This window comes from Choloepus didactylus, chromosome 5, assembly GCF_015220235.1.
Source record: "Choloepus didactylus isolate mChoDid1 chromosome 5, mChoDid1.pri, whole genome shotgun sequence".
Taxonomy (NCBI): Eukaryota; Metazoa; Chordata; class Mammalia; order Pilosa; family Megalonychidae; genus Choloepus; species Choloepus didactylus.
The window spans coordinates 50,662,784-50,683,622 of NC_051311.1; the positions used below are offsets into that span (position 1 = coordinate 50,662,784).

At 36.1% G+C, this 20,839-nt stretch overlaps 1 protein-coding gene across 1 annotated transcript in view; it reads left to right on the forward strand.

The window, feature by feature from the left end:
• The window catches only part of KDM7A (lysine demethylase 7A), a 102,388-nt gene that overhangs the window by 74,665 nt on the left and 6,884 nt on the right, over positions 1-20,839 (forward strand). The window contains exons 12-19 of the mRNA XM_037836030.1: positions 7,143-7,352; positions 8,848-8,972; positions 9,161-9,315; positions 15,298-15,395; positions 15,864-16,012; positions 16,146-16,354; positions 17,731-17,816; positions 20,114-20,387. Coding sequence (XP_037691958.1) covers positions 7,143-7,352; positions 8,848-8,972; positions 9,161-9,315; positions 15,298-15,395; positions 15,864-16,012; positions 16,146-16,354; positions 17,731-17,816; positions 20,114-20,387 — 1,306 coding nt within the window. The remainder of the gene's footprint in view (positions 1-7,142; positions 7,353-8,847; positions 8,973-9,160; positions 9,316-15,297; positions 15,396-15,863; positions 16,013-16,145; positions 16,355-17,730; positions 17,817-20,113; positions 20,388-20,839) is intronic.

The window sequence follows — 20,839 nt, forward strand, 5'->3', positions numbered from 1 at the left end:
ACGGGGTTAATGAAGAAACCTTGAGGGCACTATATTGAGTGAAATAAGTCAGACACAAAAGGACAAATATTGTATGGTCTCACTGATATGAATTATAATATGTAAACACATAAGGACAAATATTGCAGGGTCTCACTGATATGAACTAATTATAATATGTAAACTCACAGACGTGAAACATAAGTTACCAGGATATAGAATGAGGCTACAGAATGGGGAGCAGTTGCTTATTATGAACAGAATGTATAACTAGGTTGAGCTTAAGTGTTTGGAAATAGACAGAGGTGATGGTAGAATGTTATTGTGAGAATAACTAACAGTGCTGAATGGTGTATGAATGTGGTGGAAAGGGAAAGCTTAGAGTCACGTATGTCACCAAAGGAAAGTTGGAGGTTAAAATATGGGAATGTATAAAACAGTGAATTTTGTGGTGGACAATGTCCATGGTTAACTGTACAAATATTAGAAATCTCTTTCATGAACTAGAACAAATGTATGACACTATAACTAGAAGTTAATAATAGAGGGGTATATTGGGAAAAAATTACCTTTTGCAAACTATGTACTACAGTTAGTAGTATTTTAACATTCTTTCATCAACAGAAATAAATGTATGATACCAGTACTATGAGTCAATAATGGAGGAAGGGGTGGTTAGGGGTATGGGAGGATTTGAGTTTGTTTTTAGTTTTTATTTCTTTTCTGGAATAATGGATGCACAGCTGTATGATGATACCATGGGCAATTCATTGTGCACTTTGGAGGATTGTATGGTATGTGAACAATCTCAATAAAATTGAATTTTTTAAAAAATCATATATTATACATAATCTTAAATATATGTATAAATGGATACATATATAATCTCATGCTCAATAACAACCAAAACTAAGAATAAATTCAACAAAAATATTGTGGCCCTATATAAAAAAGTATAAGACTTTACTGAGGGAAGTAAAACAATAGTTGAAGAAATAGAGTCTCATTTCAGAAAATATGTGAACTCCAAATTAATATTATAAATTTAAAGTGGTAAAATGACACCTGGAAGAATAATTGGGAAAACACAGTCAAGGAATTTTTTTTTTTTAATGGAGGCTTGAGAGTACTGAAAGCAGCTGGATAGCCAATAGAAAAATGTACAAAGGAAGTAAATAGGTATTTCACTAGAGAAGAAATAAAAGTGACTAGTCCAATAAAAATATGAAACATGTTCTCAAAATGTGGGGAAAATGTTTAACCATATTTTGCCAAATAAGTTATGACTTCATATAACCATGTATCAAATTGGCAAAGATTAAAAGAAAAGATGGTATCAGGTGTCTGGGAATATAAATAGTGGTGAGATGGCCACACTCACACTCTCCTGGAAGGTTGTGCCAGTTTGAACATATTATGTCCCCCAGAAAAAGCTGTATTCTTTGATGCAGTCTTGTGGGGCAGACATAATAGTGGGGATTAACTTGGAACATTTGGATTAGGTTGTTTGCGTGGAGATGCTCCCCACCCAACTGTAGATGATAACTGATGGGATATTTCCATGGAGGCGTGGCCCCACCCATTCAGGGTGGGCCTTGATCAGTGGAGCCATATAAATGAGCTGACTCAAAGAAAAGGAACTCAGTGCAGCTGTGAGTGACGTTTTGAAGAGGAGCAAGCTTGCTAGAGAGGAACATCCTGGGAGAAAGCCATTTTGAAACCAGAACTCTGGAGCAGGCGCCAGCCACATGCCTTCCCAGCTAACAGAGGTTTTCCGGACGCCATTGGCCATCCTCCACTGAAGGTACCCGATTGCTGATGTGTTACCTTGGACACTTTATGGCCTTAAGACTGTAACTGTGTAGCCAAATAACCCCCTTTGTATAAAAGCCAATCCATCTCTGGTGTTTTGCATTCTGCAGCATTAGCAAACTAGAACAAAGGTAGTATAATTAGTTCATGTTTTCTAGATGGCATATCCCTTGACCTATCAGAGCCATTTTAATCTAATAAGGGATTCCAGTTAAACTTGGTAGATTGAACGTATCTGCTTAACACTACCACCCTGAGAACTAAAATGACAGTAAGAAAACAAACAAACAAACAAACAAACAAAATACATCCCTGAAGACAGAATGATAGAGACAAAAACTCCAACAAAATTTTGGAAGCTGGAAAGCAAATGGACAAGTGGTAACTGACTTCACAGCCAGAGAGAGCTGATACCTCTGTGGGCAATGGGGGAAGACTAAAAGCAGGATTATTTATAAACCAGAATCTTCAGAAATCTTAGGAATTGGGGACACTAGGACCCTTTAAATATGAGAGTGGATGTGGGATTGAAAATAGGATTGATTAAAAATCTATTTACAAAGCAAGTAGATTTCCAAGTCCCTTCCTTAGCACTTGTAGAAAACTAGAGATTTACTTAAGAGGTTGAATCTGAGACTGTGGACTTTGGGACTCTGAACACAGCTGAGGGGAGATTGGTTCCATATTGAAAACAGGAGAATTACATAGCAAATGCTTCTTCTTCCACTTGGCTACCAAAACAGAGGTAGCCCAGACTGTACCTCCCAGATCTAGAAAAAAATTCACAAGATACTTCCAGTTGGAAATCTTCCAGTGGAATAGCCCAACCCATACAGACCTCTGAGAGTGAAATCCACCAGCTGATAAAGCCCCACTCAGACAGGCTCCCAATTAGCTTTTCTGTTTTTATGAAGTAAATTTTACATACAGTGAAATATACAGATCATAAGTTACAATTTGAGTTCTGACAAATGTATATACTCTTATAATCAACACTCCAATTGAAATATAGATCATTTTCATCACCCCAGAAATGCCCCTTCCAGTCAAGCCCTGACTCCAGTCGGCCACTACTGTTCTGATTTCTGTCACTGTTATCATATATTAGTCTGCCTGTTCTTGTATTTCAAATAAAAGGAATCATATTCTTTTTGTGTCTGACTTCTTTCACTTAACATAATGCTTTGAGATTCATCCATGTTGTTACACATTTGGTTTCCTTTCGTTGCTGAGTCGTATTCCATTGAATGAATATACCATAATTTGTTTCTCATTCTTCTGTTGATGGCTATTGGCCTTGTATCCAGATTTGGCCTTTATGAATAAAACTGCTATAAAAATTCTTCTCTGTCTTTTTGTGGTAAATGTATGTTTTCATTTTACTTGGATAAGTTTCTGGGAGTAGAATTGTGAAGTCATAGGGTAGGTGAATTTTTTTTTTAACTCAGTTTCATTGAGATATAGTCACATACCATACAGTCATCCAAAGTGTACAATCAACTATTCACAGTACCATCATATAGTTGTGCATTCATCACCCCAATCTATTTTTTGAACATTTTCCTTTTAACAGAAAAAGTGAAAATAAGAAATAAAAAAATAAAAGTAAAAAAGAACACCCAAATCATCCCCCACACACACACCCTATTTTTCATTTAGTTTTTTGTCCCCATTTTTCTACTCATTCATCCATACACTGGATAAAGGGAGTGTGAGCCACAAAGTTTTCACAATCACACTGTCACCCCTTGTAAGCTACATTGTTATACAATCATCTTCAAGAGTCAAGGTTACTGGGTTGCAGTTTGATAGATTCAGGTATTTACTTCTAGCTATTCCAATGCATTAAAACCTAAAAAGGGTTATCTATATAGTGCTTAAGAATGCCCACCAGAGTGATCTCTCAACTCCATTTGAAATCTCTCAGCCACTGAAAATTTATTTCGTTTCGTTTTGCATCTCCCTTTTGATCAAGAAGATGTTCTCAATCCCACAATGTTGGGTCCAGATTCATCCTCGGGAGTCATATCCCACATTGCCAGGGAGATTTATAACCTTGGGTGTCAGATCCCACGTAGTGGGGGAGGACAGTGAGTTCACCTGCCAAGCTGGCTTAGCTAGAGAGAGAGAGGGCCACATCTGAGCAACAAAGAGGTTCTCAGGGGGAGACTCTTAGGCACAATTATAAGCAGGTTTAGCCTCTCCTTTGCAGTAACAACCTTCATAAGGGCAAGTCCCGTGATAGAGGGCTCAGCACATCAAACTGCCAGTCCTCAACGTTTGTTAATACATCAGCAACAATCCAGGTGAGGAAGCCCAACACCTCTGCATTTCCCCCAGCTTCTCAGGGGGCCCTGCATATATATTTTTATTCTCTGCCGAAATTACTTTGGGATGTGTCTCTGTTTCACACTAACCTATGCAAACCTGGGTAGGTGAATTTTTAACTCTATGAGAATGTGCCAAACAGTTTTCCAAAGTGGTTGTGCCATTTTATTTCCCCACCAGTAATGTTTAAGAGTTCCACTTGTTCCATTTTCTTGCCAATATTTGCTGTTTTCAGTCTTTTAAATTTTTGTTATTCTAGAGAGTATGAAATGTTACTTCATTGTGATGTTAATTTGCATTTTCCTTAAGATCAATAATGATGGGCACCTTTTAGTGTGTGTGGCTATATGTATATCTTTTATAAGATGTCTGTCTGAGATTTTTGCCTATTTTAAAAATAAAGGTGTTTTTATTATTTTTTTGTAAAGTTCATTACATATTCGGGATTTAAGTTCTTTGTCAGATATGTGTATGGTATATCAAATATTTTCCTCCAGCCTGTGGCTTATCTCTTCATTATTTTAAGTGTCTTTTGATGAACAGAAGTCTTTAGTTTTGATGAGTTTCAATTTATCATTTTTTTTCTTTTGTAGTTAGTGTTTTTTGTGTGTGTTCTCTCTAAGAAATCTTTGCCTACCCCAAGATCTTAAAGATATTTTTTATTTTTTTCCTAGAAGCTTTTACATTTAGGTAAATAACCAATATTGAATTTTTGTGTATAGTGTAAGGTAGGTCAAGACATATTTTTTCCCATATGTTGATTCAGATTTTTTAGCACCATTTTTTGAAACCAATTAGCTTTTTAATGCTTCCCTTTTAAAAGTGCCTAGAGAGCCACAAAGAGTAGATCACCTAACATGAAAACACAGACCAATCAATAAACAAATAAATAAGTCTTCAGTCCAATACCCAAGTATAATTGATATCCTCAAGAAAGAAAAGATTTCCTCCCTGAAAAAAGCAGGATATAACAAAGGAGCATTCAGAGAAGAAAGAAAAGAGGGTTCTTGGAAATTAAAAATACAATGGAAACAAAATTCAATAGCATGACTGGAAGATAAAGTTGAGAAAATCTCCCACAGAGTTAAAAAAAAAAAAAGAAAAAGAAGAAGGAATAAAAAATTAGGTCATTTTATGACATTAACATAAAAATAATAATTTCAGAAAGAGACAACAGAGAAAACAAGATTATCAAAGGAATAATCCAAGAAAATGGTTGAGAATTTAAGGACACAACTTTCCAGATTGAGAGCACTACAGAATGCCCAGTGTGGTAGATGAAAAAAGACCTATACCAAGTCACATTGTAGTGAAATTTTAGCTTACAATATAACAAAGAATATCCTAAAAAGCATTAGGGATGATATCAGATTTCTCAACAATAACACTGAAAGCTAGAAAGACAATGGAACAATGTCTTTAACGTTCTGGGGGTGGGGTGGGGGTAGAGACAGCTTAGAATTCTGTATCTAGCCAAGCTATAAATCAACTATGATGGTACAATAAAGATGTCAAAGAGGCAAGCTCTCAAAAATTTTTTCTCCATGTACCCTTTCTCAGAAAACCCATGGAGCATGTGCTTTTCCAAAAAAGAGGGAATAAACCAACAAGAGAATGGAGACATGGAATTCATTCTCTCAACAACTACTGAGTACTGACTTTGTGCCATATTCTATCTAGGATGGGCACAGAGCAGTGAACAAAACAAAGACCCTGCCCTCATGGAGCTTGATAGGAAGAGGCAAACCATAAATGTTTTAGTGTATCAGGAATTGGCAGGTGCTGTGAAGAAAAATAAAGCAGGATAGAAAGGATAGAGAGTGACAGCAGGAGATGGTGGTAGAGATTGCAGTTATAAAATGGGGTTGGGAGCAGGTCAGAAAAGGCCTTTGATGACATGTGCCGTTCCAGAAAGCAAGCAGTTTAGTTTGGAACAGGAGGATGCAAGACTCCAGAAGTAATGTTGCCACCTTTATCAAATAAAAATACAGTTAAATTTGCATTTCAGATAAACAGTGAATATTTTTCCTCGTGTAAGTATATCCCAAGCACTACATGGGATATACTTATACAATGTGTTGTTTATCTGAAATTAAATTTAACTGGGTATCCTGTGCTTTATCTGGCTATTCTATCCAGGAGGGATGTCTCCAAAGAAAAATATGAAATTGATAGATAACCTAATGTATTTGAATGTTTGTGTTTTTGAAGAATTTGGGGATCAATTCATGATAAAATATATAGAAAACAAAGCAGATGGAAAATGAGATAATTATAAGCTCAAGGGAAAACCAAAGGATATAAAAGAAAGGAAATTCAATAATAGTATGTTATGTGGCACTGGGTTGTGAATAATTTTTACTGAGTCCAGTTTACTGAATATTGAAGGAAATAGAAGTGTTTGTACATTTGGAGAGAAATATACAAGGGTTAAGACCTCATCTTGCATAGTAGGAAGTCTGAAACTGAAAAAGCAAGTAATAACAGTGTAAATATGTTATTTAGAAATCTGGAGGCAAATAACTGAAAGGAAAAAAAACAGCTATAAAAGCTTCAAGTGGTTGCCTCTGTAGAAATGGGATTTAGGGATGGGGAAGAGTAGACTGCTATTTCTCCTATGCTTTACATAGAGTATTTAATTTTTAAAACTACATATATATGTGACTTCGATGTAAAAAACTAATTATTGATTTATGTAAATATGTTTTTGAAAGTATGTTTATTATTGGAAAAAAAATGGCAGTAACCTAAATAGCTACCAGTAAGTAGTTGGTCAATAAATTATGCTGTGTCCATACAGTGGAATACTACAGCCTTTAAAATTAAGGAAATAGGTTCATAGTATATTATGTGGGATAAAAAAGGGAAGAAAGGTCTCTGCAAAGTTGTTTGCATCTTATGATTTGGGCTTTTTTTATATGATTAAATTGAATGGTTTTTGTTTGCTGAAATATTTTTATGGCTAATTATTCAGGCATGTGTATAGCCTTGTTACAGAAATACTGTGAATTTAATTCTTAAAGGAGGAAAATGGCAAACCAGTTAAATCTCAGGGAATTCCTACTGTGTGTCCAGTTTCACGATCCTCAAATGAAGCAACTTCTCCATACCATTCCCGACGAAAAATGAGGAAACTTCGAGACCATAATGTCCGAACTCCTTCTAACCTAGACATCTTAGAACTCCACACAAGGGAGGTCCTCAAGAGGCTAGAGATGTGTCCATGGGAAGAGGCAAGTATTATGTTTTATGATAACATAAAGGAACTTGATTGTTCCTTAAAATTCTTTATACAAGTTTAATAAAAAGAAAATGGTCTGACCATTATCTAATCTTTGCTATAGTAACATCATTGTTATCAACCAATAGGTAAACCTTGTGTTTGGGGATGGTGCTTAATCTTTCTTAATACCAGTGTAGAAGTGGGATAAATACATCTCAGTCATTCACTGACAAGTTTATTGTTTACAAAGTGCCATATGCTCTTCTAGGCTCCAGAGAAGAAACCAGAATGAACAAACTTAAGTCCTGCCCTCATGAAGCTTTCCATTCTAATTGAGGTTGGAAGGATGAGGAGACAGATACATAAAATAATTTAATATAATTTCAGCTAATAATAAGTGGTATGAAGGAAACCAGAACAATAGAGCAATAGAATAAAAGAGCTGGGGGTGGCTGGCTGTTTTGTGACTTTGGAACCGACCCTTTAATAATGGAAGAAGTCAGATGGATACATCGAGATTTGTGGAATAGCTTTATAGGCAGGGGGAAGAGCAAGTGCAGAACACCCATACTTAGACCAACACCAGTCACCTGGGAGATGGTTAGAAATGTTAAAATGAGAATCAGAGTCTGCATTTTTTAACAGGAGACTCAGGTGGTTCGTAACCCCATTAAAGTTTGAGAAACACTGGCCTAATGGACAAAGGGAAGAGTGTGAGGCAGTAACAAAATCAATGCAGGGCCTTTATAAGACATGATAAAGAGTTTATGATGAGATGTGTATCATCTGTAATTTTATTTTTTAGGTAGAGATTGGCAGTCATTTAAAATGAATAAGATAAAGGTGTTCTCTGAATTTAAAGTATAGAAGAAAGTTATATAGAAATTAATGTTGTATATAATTATATTGTTTTCAGATTGTATTGCTGTTCTAAACCTATTTAATTCATAGCCATTTTGGGGAAGATTTAGCTTATTATGAAAGGTTCTACTTTTTATTCAGGAAAGAAATTACCACAAAAAAGTGTTAATTTTTATCTATTAAAACCCAGCAATTGTTGTACCTTTATGTCATATGGTGGCCTTTGTTCCTAATGATAGTGGTGGGGTGTGGCCTGTAAGTTGCTGACAGTGCCTGGTGGGAAGACTGGGTATTTGGTTCAGGATAGGGTGAATGGGAGGGACCCAGCAGCAGGCACTTCAGAGGGAAAAAACAAAGGGATGAGAATTAAAATACATTAAGGTAGTGCTTCTCCAGCTTTTCACTCTTCTGCAAGATTCAAATGTCTTTGAATTCATTTTATGCAAGTTTTGCATTCTACTTTATAGAATGTGCTCTATTGTCAGTGGCCCTCCATAAAGATGAGCCATGTTTATGCTTTGGTTTTTGCAACCCTGGAGATGCAGGGCAGTAAAGGTGGAGAGGGGCAGGTATACTGTATTCCTGTGGCCAGGCAGGCATATTTGAATGTGGAGGTTAAGTAAGTTCTGCTTTTATACTTTAAGGACATCTTGAGCTCTAAACTGAATGGAAAATTCAACAAACATATCCAGCCATCTTCCACGGTACCTGAGTGGAGAGCGAAAGATAATGATCTACGATTACTGCTGACAAACGGAAGAATAATTAAGTATGTAAAGTAGATCAAAGTATCACAGATTAATTTTCAGTATATTCCCTTTGTTCATTTAATCCCTAGTTCATACTGTTACACAGCTGACTGAAATATGCAAATATGTAAATTAAGGGACAGTCTGATACTGTTTGGCTCCATAGTCTTGCACCTTTGTCTGACTTGATTGTTTCCTTATGCCACAGAGATGAGAGACAGCCCTTCACAGATCAGAGTCTTTATACAGCAGATAGCGAAAATGAAGAGGATAAGAGAAGGACAAAAAAGGCAAAAATGAAGATAGAAGAGAGTTCAGGAATAGAGGGGATGGAAAATGAAGAATCTCAAAAACCACTTAACAGTATGTTTGTTTTAATGGTCATTTAAAGTTGTGCTTGTTGCTTTTGTGATAATACTTGCTAATTTTAATGTTCTGAAGTTTGTAAGTAGGATTGAAATTTTTATGTCTCCAATACTCTCTTGTAAAATCTGAAGTATTTCTGAGTAGTTCATCCATTAGGAAAATACTGGGTGTGAATGCCAACTGAAGCAGTGCTCTGTGAAGGTGTTTTAGTGATAAGCATGTGGGTGGGGTCAGAGCCACCTCATCTAGTGACAGAGGTTTTAAAAGAATCACCTGGACTCTCACTTATTTAAAGTATTCATGACTTTGGAATTAGAAGATTATATGTGTGTATATATGTATATATATATGTGTGTGTGTATATATATACACACATACACACACGTATGTATATACACACACACGTATATAATTAGTTGATTTGAAGCTGTTAGTGGTTTGGGTTTTGTTTGTTTGTTGGTTTGTTTTGTCCTGTTCACAAGAATGCCTGTACTTGGTTTTTCATTGGTTATCATCAGTGTGATAAAATAGTAACATCTTCTTAAGGTCTTTCTTCTTTGAAGTCTTAATTTCTCAAAGTTTTGCAGTGCCTGCCAATAGCCTTTTATTATTTTTTTTTAATCTTCATTTTATTGAGATATATTCACATACCACGCAGTCATACAAAACAAATCGTACATTCGATTGTTCACAGTACCATTACATAGTTGTACATTCATCACCTAAATCAATCCCTGACACCTTCATTAGCACACACACAAAAATAACAAGAATAATAATTAAAGTGAAAAAGAGCAATTGAAGTAAAAAAGAACACTGGGTACCTTTGTCTGTTTGTTTGTTTCCTTCCCCTATTTTTCTACTCATCCATTCATGAACTAGACAAAGTGGAGTGTGGTCCTTATGGCTTTCCCAATCCCATTGTCACCCCTCATAAGCTACATTTTTATACAATTGTCTTCGAGATTCATGGGTTCTGGGTTGTAGTTTGATAGTTTCAGGTATCCACCACCAGCTACCCCAATTCTTTTTTTTTTTTTTTTTTATCATCATTTTATTGAGATATATTCACATACCACGCAGTCATACAAAACAAATCGTACTTTCGATTGTTTACAGTACCATTATATAGTATTCCATCATGTGTATATACCACATTTTATTTATCCACTCATCTGTTGAAGGACATTTGGGTTGTTTCCATCTCTTGGCAATTGTGAATAATGCTGCTATGAACATTGGCGTGCAGATATCTGTTCGTGTCACTGCTTTCCGATCTTCCGGGTATATACCGAGGAGTGCAATCGCTGGATCGAATGGTAGCTCTATCTCTAGTTTTCTAAGGAACTGCCAGACTGACTTCCAGAGTGGCTGAACCATTATACAGTCCCACCAACAATGAATAAGAGTTCCAATTTCTCCACATCCCCTCCAGCATTTGTAGTTTCCTGTTTGTTTAATGGCAGCCATTCTAACCGGTGTTAGATGGTATCTCATTGTGGTCTTAATTTGCATCTCTCTAATAGCTAGTGAAGCTGAACATTTTTTCATGTGTTTCTTGGTCATTTGTATTTCCTCTTCAGAGAACTGTCTTTTCATATCTTTTGCCCATTTTATAATTGGGCTGTCTGTACTATTGTCATTGAGTTGTAGGATTTCTTTGTATATGCAAGATATCAGTCTTTTGTCAGATACATGGTTTCCAAAAATTTTTTCCCATTGAGTTGGCTGCCTCTTTACCTTTTTGAGAAATTCCTTTGAGGTGCAGAAACTTCTAAGCTTGAGGAGTTCCCATTTATCTATTTTCTCTTTTGTTGCTTGTGCTTTGGGTGTAAAGTCTAGGAAGTGGCCTCCTAATACAAGGTCTTGAAGATGTTTTCCTACATTATCTTCTAGGAGTTTTATGGTACTTTCTTTTTTTTTTTTTTTTTTTTTTTTTAATCATCATTTTATTGAGATATATTCACATACCACGCAGTCATACAAAACAAATTGTACTTTCGATTGTTTACAGTACCATTACATAGTTGTACATTCATCACCTAAATCAATCCCTGACACCTTCATTAGCACACACACAAAAATAACAAGAATAATAATTAGAGTGAAAAAGAGCAATTGAAGTAAAAAAGAACACTGGGTACCTTTGTCTGTTTGTTTCCTTCCCCTATTTTTCTACTCATCCATCCATAAACTAAACAAAGTGGAGTGTGGTCCTTATGGCTTTCCCAATCCCATTGTCACCCCTCATAAGCTACATTTTTATACAACTGTCTTCGAGATTCATGGGTTCTGGGTTGCAGTTTGATAGTTTCAGGTATCCACCACCAGCTACCCCAATTCTTTAGAACCTAAAAAGGGTTGTCTAAATTGTGCGTAAGAGTGCCCACCAGAGTGACCTCTCGGCTCCTTTTGGAATCTCTCTGCCACTGAAGCTTATTTCATTTCCTTTCACATCCCCCTTTTGGTCAAGAAGATGTTCTCCATCCCACGATGCCGGGTCTACATTCCTCCCTGGGAGTCATATTCCACGTTGCCAGGGAGATTCACTCCCCTGGGTGTCTGATCCCACGTAGCGGGGAGGGCAGTGATTTCACCTCTCAAGTTGGCTTAGAGAGAGAGGGCCACATCTGAGCAACAAAGAGGCATTCGGGAGAAGGCTCTTAGGCACAATTATAGGGAGGCCTAGTCTCTCCTTTGCAGCAACTGTCTTCCCAAGGGTAAAACCTATGGTAGAGGGCTCAACCCATCAAACCACCAGTCCCCTATGTCTGTGGTCATGTTAGCAACCATCCAGGTGGGGTAGGCCATTACCCCTGCATTCTCCACATGCTCCTCAGGGGGGCACTACAGCACTACATATTTTTTCCTGGTTTTTTTTTTTTTTTTAAACTTTTCTTTCTTTTTTAAATCAACTGTATGAAAAAAAAATTAAAAAAAAAATACAATAAAAGAACATTTCAAATAGACCATAACAAGGGAGTAAGAAAAAGACAACTAACCTAAGATAACTGCTTTACTTCCAACCTGTTCCTACTTTACCCCAAGAAAGTTACCTAATATAGCAACATTTCTGTGAACTTGTTCCTACTATATCCATCAGAAATTAACAGACCGTAGTCATTCCTGGGCATCCCCAGAACGTTAAATAGCTTATCTGTTCTTCTTGGATTACTGTTCCCCCTTCCTTAACTGTTCTCTATTGCTAGTTCCCCTACATTCTACATTATAAACCATTTGTTTTACATTTTTCAAAGTTCACATTAGTGGTAGCATATAATATTTCTTTTTGTGCCTGGCTTATTTTGCTCAGCATTACATCTTCAAGGTTCATCCATGTTGTCATATGTTTCACGAGATCGTTCCTTCTTACTGCCGTGTAGTATTCCATCGTGTGTATATACCACATTTTATTTATCCACTCATCTGTTGAAGGACATTTGGGTTGTTTCCATCTCTTGGCTATTGTGAATAATGCTGCTATGAACATTGGCATGCAGATATCTGTTCGTGTCACTGCTTTCCGACCTTCCGGGTATATACCGAGAAGTGCAATTGCTGGATCGAATGGTAACTCTATATCTAGTTTTCTAAGGAACTGCCAGACTGACTTCCAGAGTGGCTGAACCATTATACAGTCCCACCAACAATGAATAAGAGTTCCAATTTCTCCACATCCTCTCCAGCATTTGTAGTTTCCTGTTTGTTTAATGGCAGCCACTCTAATCGGTGTTAGATGATATCTCATTGTGGTCTTAATTTGCATCTCTCTAATAGCTAGTGAAGCTGAACATTTTTTCATGTGTTTCTTGGCCATTTGTATTTCCTCTTCAGAGAACCGTCTTTTCATATCTTTTGCCCATTTTATAATTGGGCTGTCTATACTATTGTCATTGAGTTGTAGGATTTCTTTATATATGCAAGATATCAGTCTTTTGTCAGATACATGGTTTCCAAAAATTTTTTCCCATTGAGTTGGCTGCCTCTTTACCTTTTTGAGAAATTCCTTTGAGGTGCAGAAACTTCTAAGCTTGAGGAGTTCCCATTTATCTATTTTCTCTTTTGTTGCTTGTGCTTTGGGTGTAAAGTCTAGGAAGTGGCCGCCTAATACAAGGTCTTGAAGATGTTTTCCTACATTATCTTCTAGGAGTTTTATGGTACTTTCTTTTATATTGAGATCTTTGGTCCATTTTGAGTTAATTTTTGTGTAGGGTGTGACCATTATGACTCAGTTCAGTGACTTTGGGGGCCTTATCAAAGATCAGTCAGCCATAGATCTGAGGGTCTATCTCTGAATTCTCAATTTGATTCCATTGATCTATATGTCTATCTTTGTGCCAGTACCATGCTGTTTTGACAACTGTGGGTTTATAATAAGCTTCAAAGTCAGGGAGTGTAAGTCCTCCCACTTCGTTTTTCTTTTTTAGAGTGTCTTTAGCAATTCGAGGCATCTTCCCTTTCTAAATAAATTTGATAACTAGCTTTTCCAAGTCTGCAAAGTAGGTTGTTGGAATTTTGATTGGGATTGCATTGAATCTGTAGATGAGTTTGGGTAGAATTGACATCTTAATGACATTTAGCCTTCCTATCCATGAACATGGAATATTTTTCCATCTTTTAAGGTCCCCTTCTATTTCTTTTAGTAGAGTTATGTAGTTTCCTTTGTATAGGTCTTTTACATCTTTGGTTAAGTTGATTCCTAGGTACTTGATTTTTTTAGTTGCTATTGAAAATGGTATCTTTTTCTGAGTGTCTCTTCAGTTTGTTCATTTCTAGCATATAGAAACATTACTGACTTATGTGCATTAGTCTTGTATCCCGCTACTTTGCTAAATTTGTTTATTAGCTCTAGTAGCTATATCGTCGATTTCTCAGGGTTTTCCAGATATAAGATCATATCATCTGCAAACAATGGCAGTTTTACTTCTTCTTTTCCAATTGGATGCCTTTTATTTCTTTGTCTTGCCGGATTGCCCTGGCTAGCACTTCCAGCACAATGTTGAATAACAGTGGTGACAGCGGGCATCCTTGTCTTGTTCCTGATCTTAGAGGGAAGGCTTTCAGTCTCTCACCATTGAGTACTATGCTGGCTGTGGGTTTTTCATATATGCTCTTGATCATATTGAGGAAGTTTCCTTCAATTCCTACCTTTTGAAGTGTTTTTATCAAAAACGGATGTTGGATTTTGTCAAATGCTTTTTCAGCATCTATTGAGATGATCATTTGATTTTTCCCTGTCTAATTTTTAATGTGTTGTAATACATTGATTGATTTTCTTATGTTGAACCGTCCTTGCATGCCTGGAATGAACCCCCTTTTATTTTTAAAAAGTAGTTAAAATAAAAATTTTGGTACTTGACAAGTAAATGCTTCAGGTAACTAACTTTTATTTATCCCATGTTAAATACATCAGTTACTGCTAATTCCAAGTAAATTTGGTATTGCTATAGTTGGTTACTCTCCTTTTGTTCACATGCCAGGGAAAAGGCAGCTAATCAGTGGGGATTTACCAAACGGTTGCTGTGTAGCCAGTGCTGCATGGAAGAAAAAGGCAGTGTTAAAGCCCACTGTGTAAGCTTGCTGAATTCACTCTCTACTTAGATACCTTTTAGGTTTAGGAGACTTATCGTTTTGTGTTTTATTGAGAACACTTACACAAAAGAAAAAGTGAAAAGCGTCGTGTAGCTAATTTTAGTTCTGGAGTTTTTTCTTGGAAAGAAATATCTAGCAGTCAGCCTGTCCAAATGAGGAATATGTAATCAGATTCAACAAATAAAACAAATATCTTTGAAAAAGCTTGGTCAGTTAGGGAGAAAGACCTTGGGAGGGGGGGAAGAAGTGAAGAGGTGAAAACTTAAAAAGAAAGAGTGGAAGAGATGGAGAGACATACCAAGAAGCTGGACAGACTTTGGTGATCACCTTGTTCATAAAATTTGAGCAACTTTCTCCTTTTGTCTTGTCTTGTCCCCTCTTTCTCAGAGTTTTTTACAAGTGTAAAATCAGAACTCAGGAATAAATCATCAGAATATTCTGATATTTCTGATTCAGAAGACTCTGGGCCTGATTGTACTGCACTGGTAAGCCCAAAGCCCTGTGACTTTTACATTATTTGATGGAAAGATGACCACCCATTTATCTTGACCCAGGATTTAAAAAAAGATTGGTTTCTTTGACACTTTGTGACACAGAGTCTTCACTGTAGTGGTAATTATGCACACATACAATTATATGACTATATTTGATAAATATAGTCTGGTTTTGAAGGGGATGGAAGGAGAGACTCTTCTGGTTATACTGATCTTATATTTCTCGTAGGTTATATTTCATTTTGCCTTAAAGAAAATCTGTACTGTGTATTTTTTATTAAGGTTTTATGTTACTGTAGTTACTAGATATTTTCATTTTTTGATCTGAAATATAGAAATGAATCAATGATAATTAAGAGTCAACTTTCCCTAAATGGATCAAGTCTTTTTTGTCAGTTTGTTCAGATATAGGGAGATTTTTGTGTAGCTTTCCTTCCACTTAATTCTTTATTATCACAGAAAAATAATTTTACCACTGAAGAGTCTGAAAGTTCAGGTGATGAAAAGAAGCAAGAAATAACATCAAACTTTAAGGAGGAGTCTAATGTGATGAGGAACTTCCTTCAAAAGAGCCAGAAGCCATCTAGAAGTGAAATTCCAGTTAAAAGGTAGGCTTGCTGATGGTAGTAGTCATGCAATATTGTGATGTAATGATGTGAAAACATTTTTTTAGTTTTAAATTTCATAAAAAAATTCATCAGGAAAAAAATAGGCTCTTGTTTTTTGTTATCTGCTCTTTAGAGAATGTCCTACCTCGACAAGTACAGAGGAAGAAGCTATTCAGGGCATGCTGTCTATGGCAGGGTTGCACTATTCCACATGTTTACAAAGGCAAATTCAAAGCACAGACTGCAATGGTGAAAGAAACTCTCTCCAGGATCCCAGCAGTTGCCTCAGCAGTAACCATGAGGTTAGGCAGTTGCATCGCTGTGATAAATCAGTGGAATGTGGTAAGAAACATCAACTATCAGTCTCAAAAAAGTAGCATGTGACCCAACCTAATAGCTCTATAATCCTAGTTTAGGTTGGTGATTATGAATAAGGACTGTTTATTACACATGTTTAATTGGAAATAGTGTTAAGAATGTTGGCCAAAAAGTGCATCATGCTGACAAGTCATGTAAGGATGCAAGTATAAGAACTCAAAATGTAAATTACCTGGGATTGAGAATTGTATTCACTGTCATAATTGTACCATTGCTACTGCAAGACAGTGGGTATTATTTCCTTTTTACCAATAGTTAAGCCGATTGGAGCGAAAGGAATGTTTGGTCTCTTAAATGGTCTGCTAAGCTTGGACAGTCAACCCTTTTTCCTTTTATGGAAAAGGAAAACAAGTTTTGAACTGTTTTCTGTTTGAGGATATCGTCCATTTTGAAAGGAAAGTATTTGGAAAGAGCCGACTCAATGGCAGTATCCGTGATGCCAAATAGTGTTTTCTTGTCTGTGCTTTTAGGGAAAATTTTTGTTTCCCTGAAGTCAGGAGAACTAGGGAGAAGAGGGCACTACATTAAAAATTAATGTGTATTGTAACAATTGTGTTTGTTCCCACGTAATTAAGTGTAACTATATACCAGGAGCTTTAACATCCATTTCCCTTATCCTTTAAATAGCACTATGGTGTAGGTAACATCAGCCCCATTTTACAGGTAAAGAAAATAAGACATAATGAATTTAATTTAACTTGCCCACACTTAACACAGGCATTATTCAGTTGTGTTGGAATTTGAACCCAGGATCATATGACCCCAAAATCCTTTGCTTATTGTGTTAGAGGAAACTGATGTTTAGAGAAGTGAATAATTTGCCTGAATTTGCATTAGTAGAAAGGAACCCAAATTCAAATCTGGGTTTATCTGTCTTTCCTCTGTACTATTCTGTCGCCCATAATTTCTTTGATTGCTTGAAAAGAAAGCTTTTATGGAAATGCTGCAAAATTTAGGCAAATATCTGCCTTTATTCTAAATGGTAACATATATGAGTTTTAGAAAGAGTATACCATGTTTGGTTTTACATCTACAGCTGATGGCCATAGTATTTGACCCCAGATATTCAGGCATCTAATGCAAACCTGTCATGTAAAGACAGTCTTTGAGAGAGTTTTAAAAGTTAACATAATTGGTAGTGAGCTGGTGGCTTTTTTATTTTTGCTTTTGAGGGTGGAAGGAGTATGGTGAAGATATGTGAATAAATATCTAAAGAGTTAATGTATTTATTTTTAAATAAAATGTCAAAGTAAATTTGCTTTCGATTTTGAGTATTAGGCTAACTTTTTCCCTTAAGATCAAGTTTTTATGAAGATAATTTAATTAAAACTTCTCTTTAGGATACCATGTCAAGACTGGAGATCAAGACTTGAGGAATTCTTCCTGGATTAAACAATTTGATACAATTTCCAGATTTAATCCTCAGGTATATTCAAGGTTTGAAACATTAAAAGGATATGTGAATTGTCACAAACTTTGTTTTTACTTCATTTATTTTTTTGTTTTGTTTTGTTTTGTTTTAAGCTGCAACTAGTTATCAACCACCAGATCTAGGAAGGCAAAATATTACAATTAAATGCACATTTGGTCAACTGTCTATTTTTAGAGATTCCAAGGCTCATGGATAGAATGTGATCTGGAAAGGAATAATTTGTTCAAGGAAGTAGTTAAAAATCCCTAACTTGACCACACCTGTAGGTTATATTTGGTTAGAATGAAACATGAAAGGAAGAATGGTGCCTGGAGAGTCTCTTTTTAAAATCTCTGACATTGGGTCTTGAACAGTATGGGGTACTAAGTTTCTTTGAGAATTTGATGACAGTTATGGATTCTCTTCCCAGAAAAAATGCTCATCATAAACACTCACTTTTGCTTATATTTTCTTATGGTTTGTAATTTCCCCACCCTGAACCCATCATCCATTTGCTTCAGATTAATAACACCTCCTCAAAGAGAAGAAAATATATGTCTTAGAACCCCAGCATGATAATGCTTATATCAAACATGATGAACCAAAAATAGCATTTTAAAAAACATAAATTTATCAGAAACACCAAACAAGGAAAGGGATACAACCTTCTGCTGAATGCCTTGGAAAATGGCAGTCAAGGAAAGAATCAGAAAATGCTAAATGTGGCAGAGTGGGGTCCCTAAGCCTCCCATACCCTAAACATAGTTAAGAAGGAAAGTAAATCAGCAAAAGCAGAAAACTAGTTCTCTCCAGGGTGAAAAAAATTTACTGGTAGGAGTGGTAGAGTGGTGAATAAGCAGCTTAAGAAAACATGAAGAAAAATTTCTTGTGAATAAAAGCTTTCACATACCACTGAGACTCAGTGGAAAGGGCCCTGGGCTGAGTTGGAGGTATAGACCAAAACCCATGGAGGAGGTTATATATGTAAGAAGGACAGAAAAGACTATAAGACTATACCCCTAAATGTTTAGCATCATTATCTTTGAGTAGTAGATTATAGGTGGTTTTATTTTCTTTGATTGACTTATTTATATTTTCTAAATACATAGCAATTGCTTTTATAATAGCAAAAAAAAAGCCAAGTTATTTTTTTAAGGCCAGGCTTTGTGAATGCAAGTTCTTTCAACAGAAGGATCTATTCCCGAGTCAGAGATCAAGTAAGAAATTCCTCAGTTATTCATTGTATGATTTTGTAGTGCTTCACTGAAACTGGTCATAAAGTTTATCACCTGTTTATGATAGTGATAATTATATGATAATGACAGTTATAATGTTATTAGCATTATAGGATTCAGTACTAAAAGTAAGCTATTATTTAAACCTGACTGTTGTTTTTATAGTTGACTTTGAAAATAAATGAAGTAGAGGACAGATGATTAGCAAGATCCCCATAGAGAAAAGCAAATTTCTTTTGCTTATAATCTATAGAGGATTTAATGCCATGCCAAATCATAACAGTTACTTCTTCATGCTCAAGAATATTTATAAGAACAATTTGAAACAAGTGTGTTTAATATTGTTTCTGAAACTTAAATGACTATGACCCAGAGTAAGAGATTTGTTTTATATTTTATACCACAACATACACATATAATTAAAACTAGTTTCATCAAACAATTACACCTACTTACAATGTACTCCTTTGAAGTCTAGTCTATTTCTTTCTCTTTTTAATGCCAATCACAAACCTCTCAATTGATTTCAAGACCCACCAGTAGGTAGTGTTGTGGTGGTTGTTTTCTGATAATCCACCCAATAGTCTAAAGGAAGAGTTGTACTTAGAGAAAAACCAGGTTTGGGGCTCAGGGTCTAGGGATTTTTCCTTTTTAAGCAACAACTTAAGTACAGTGGAGATGAACCTTATAGAAGTCAGGGTCTCAAAAGATAGTACATTACACCATGAGCAATATTTGTGACATTCTAAGGAAATGGTAAGTCCACATCTCTCATCTTGTATGTTTACCTCACTGAGTGGAATGGCAAACAGATCTGCTCTGCTTAAATTTTCTCTTTCTCTTTCTTTTGATCTTATCAATTGAAGTTATGATTTCACTTCAGGAATTGAATCTTTCTGAACTATTAGATGACCATCATAAAGGGATGGCCTTCTGTGGCTACATGTTAAGAAAACCAAAGTTCATTAGTCAGTTTTTTCTCTCTCTTGACTTGCTCATGCATGTAGAGGTTCAATACCTCATTTATCTTAAATGAACCATAAAAAATCCAGCCTAATTTCCTTCCCTCTTCTTCAGGATCTAAGTAGAGGCCAGAAATACATCAAAAAGGAAGGTTCATCAGAAGTAAGTCAGAAGGTACAAAATAGGAATTATGTGGACAGCAGTGGTTCAAGCCTTCAGAATGGAAAGTATACACAGAACTCAAGCTTGATTTGGGGGCAATGCCAGATAAGTAATGGCAGTCTAAGCCCAGAAAGGCCAGTTGGTGAAACTTCCTTTTCAGTGCCCCTTCACCCCACCAAGAGACCTGCTTCAAATCCACCACCTATCAGCAATCAGGCAACAAAAGGTAACTTTACACACTTATAGATAAACTATATTCCTGACTGTGTATGATGGTAATAGCGGCAGTTTAGATGTAGTCTCTGCGCTCAAAAAGTTGCTCACAATCTAAGGTAGCACTATGCACAGGCTATTATGGGAACAAAGAAGAAGGATAACTAACTCAACTCTGAGGATCAGGAATGGCTTTCCAGAACAAGAGATGGATCCTGAAAAGGAGGACAAAGTGTTAGCCATGCTGAGTTGGGAAAAATGACAGGATAGATAACATGGAAGGCAAAAGAGATAGCACAACCCAAGGTACAAAAGTGAGAAACAGTATATGGGATATTCATGAAATTATGGTCAGTTTTTGTTGGCTGAAGTACAGTTTGATGCAAGATATGGTTAGTGCTGATACCAAAGAGGTAGGCTGAGATCAGAGATGGAGGGCCTTGTAAGTCTTGGCCTTTACCCAAC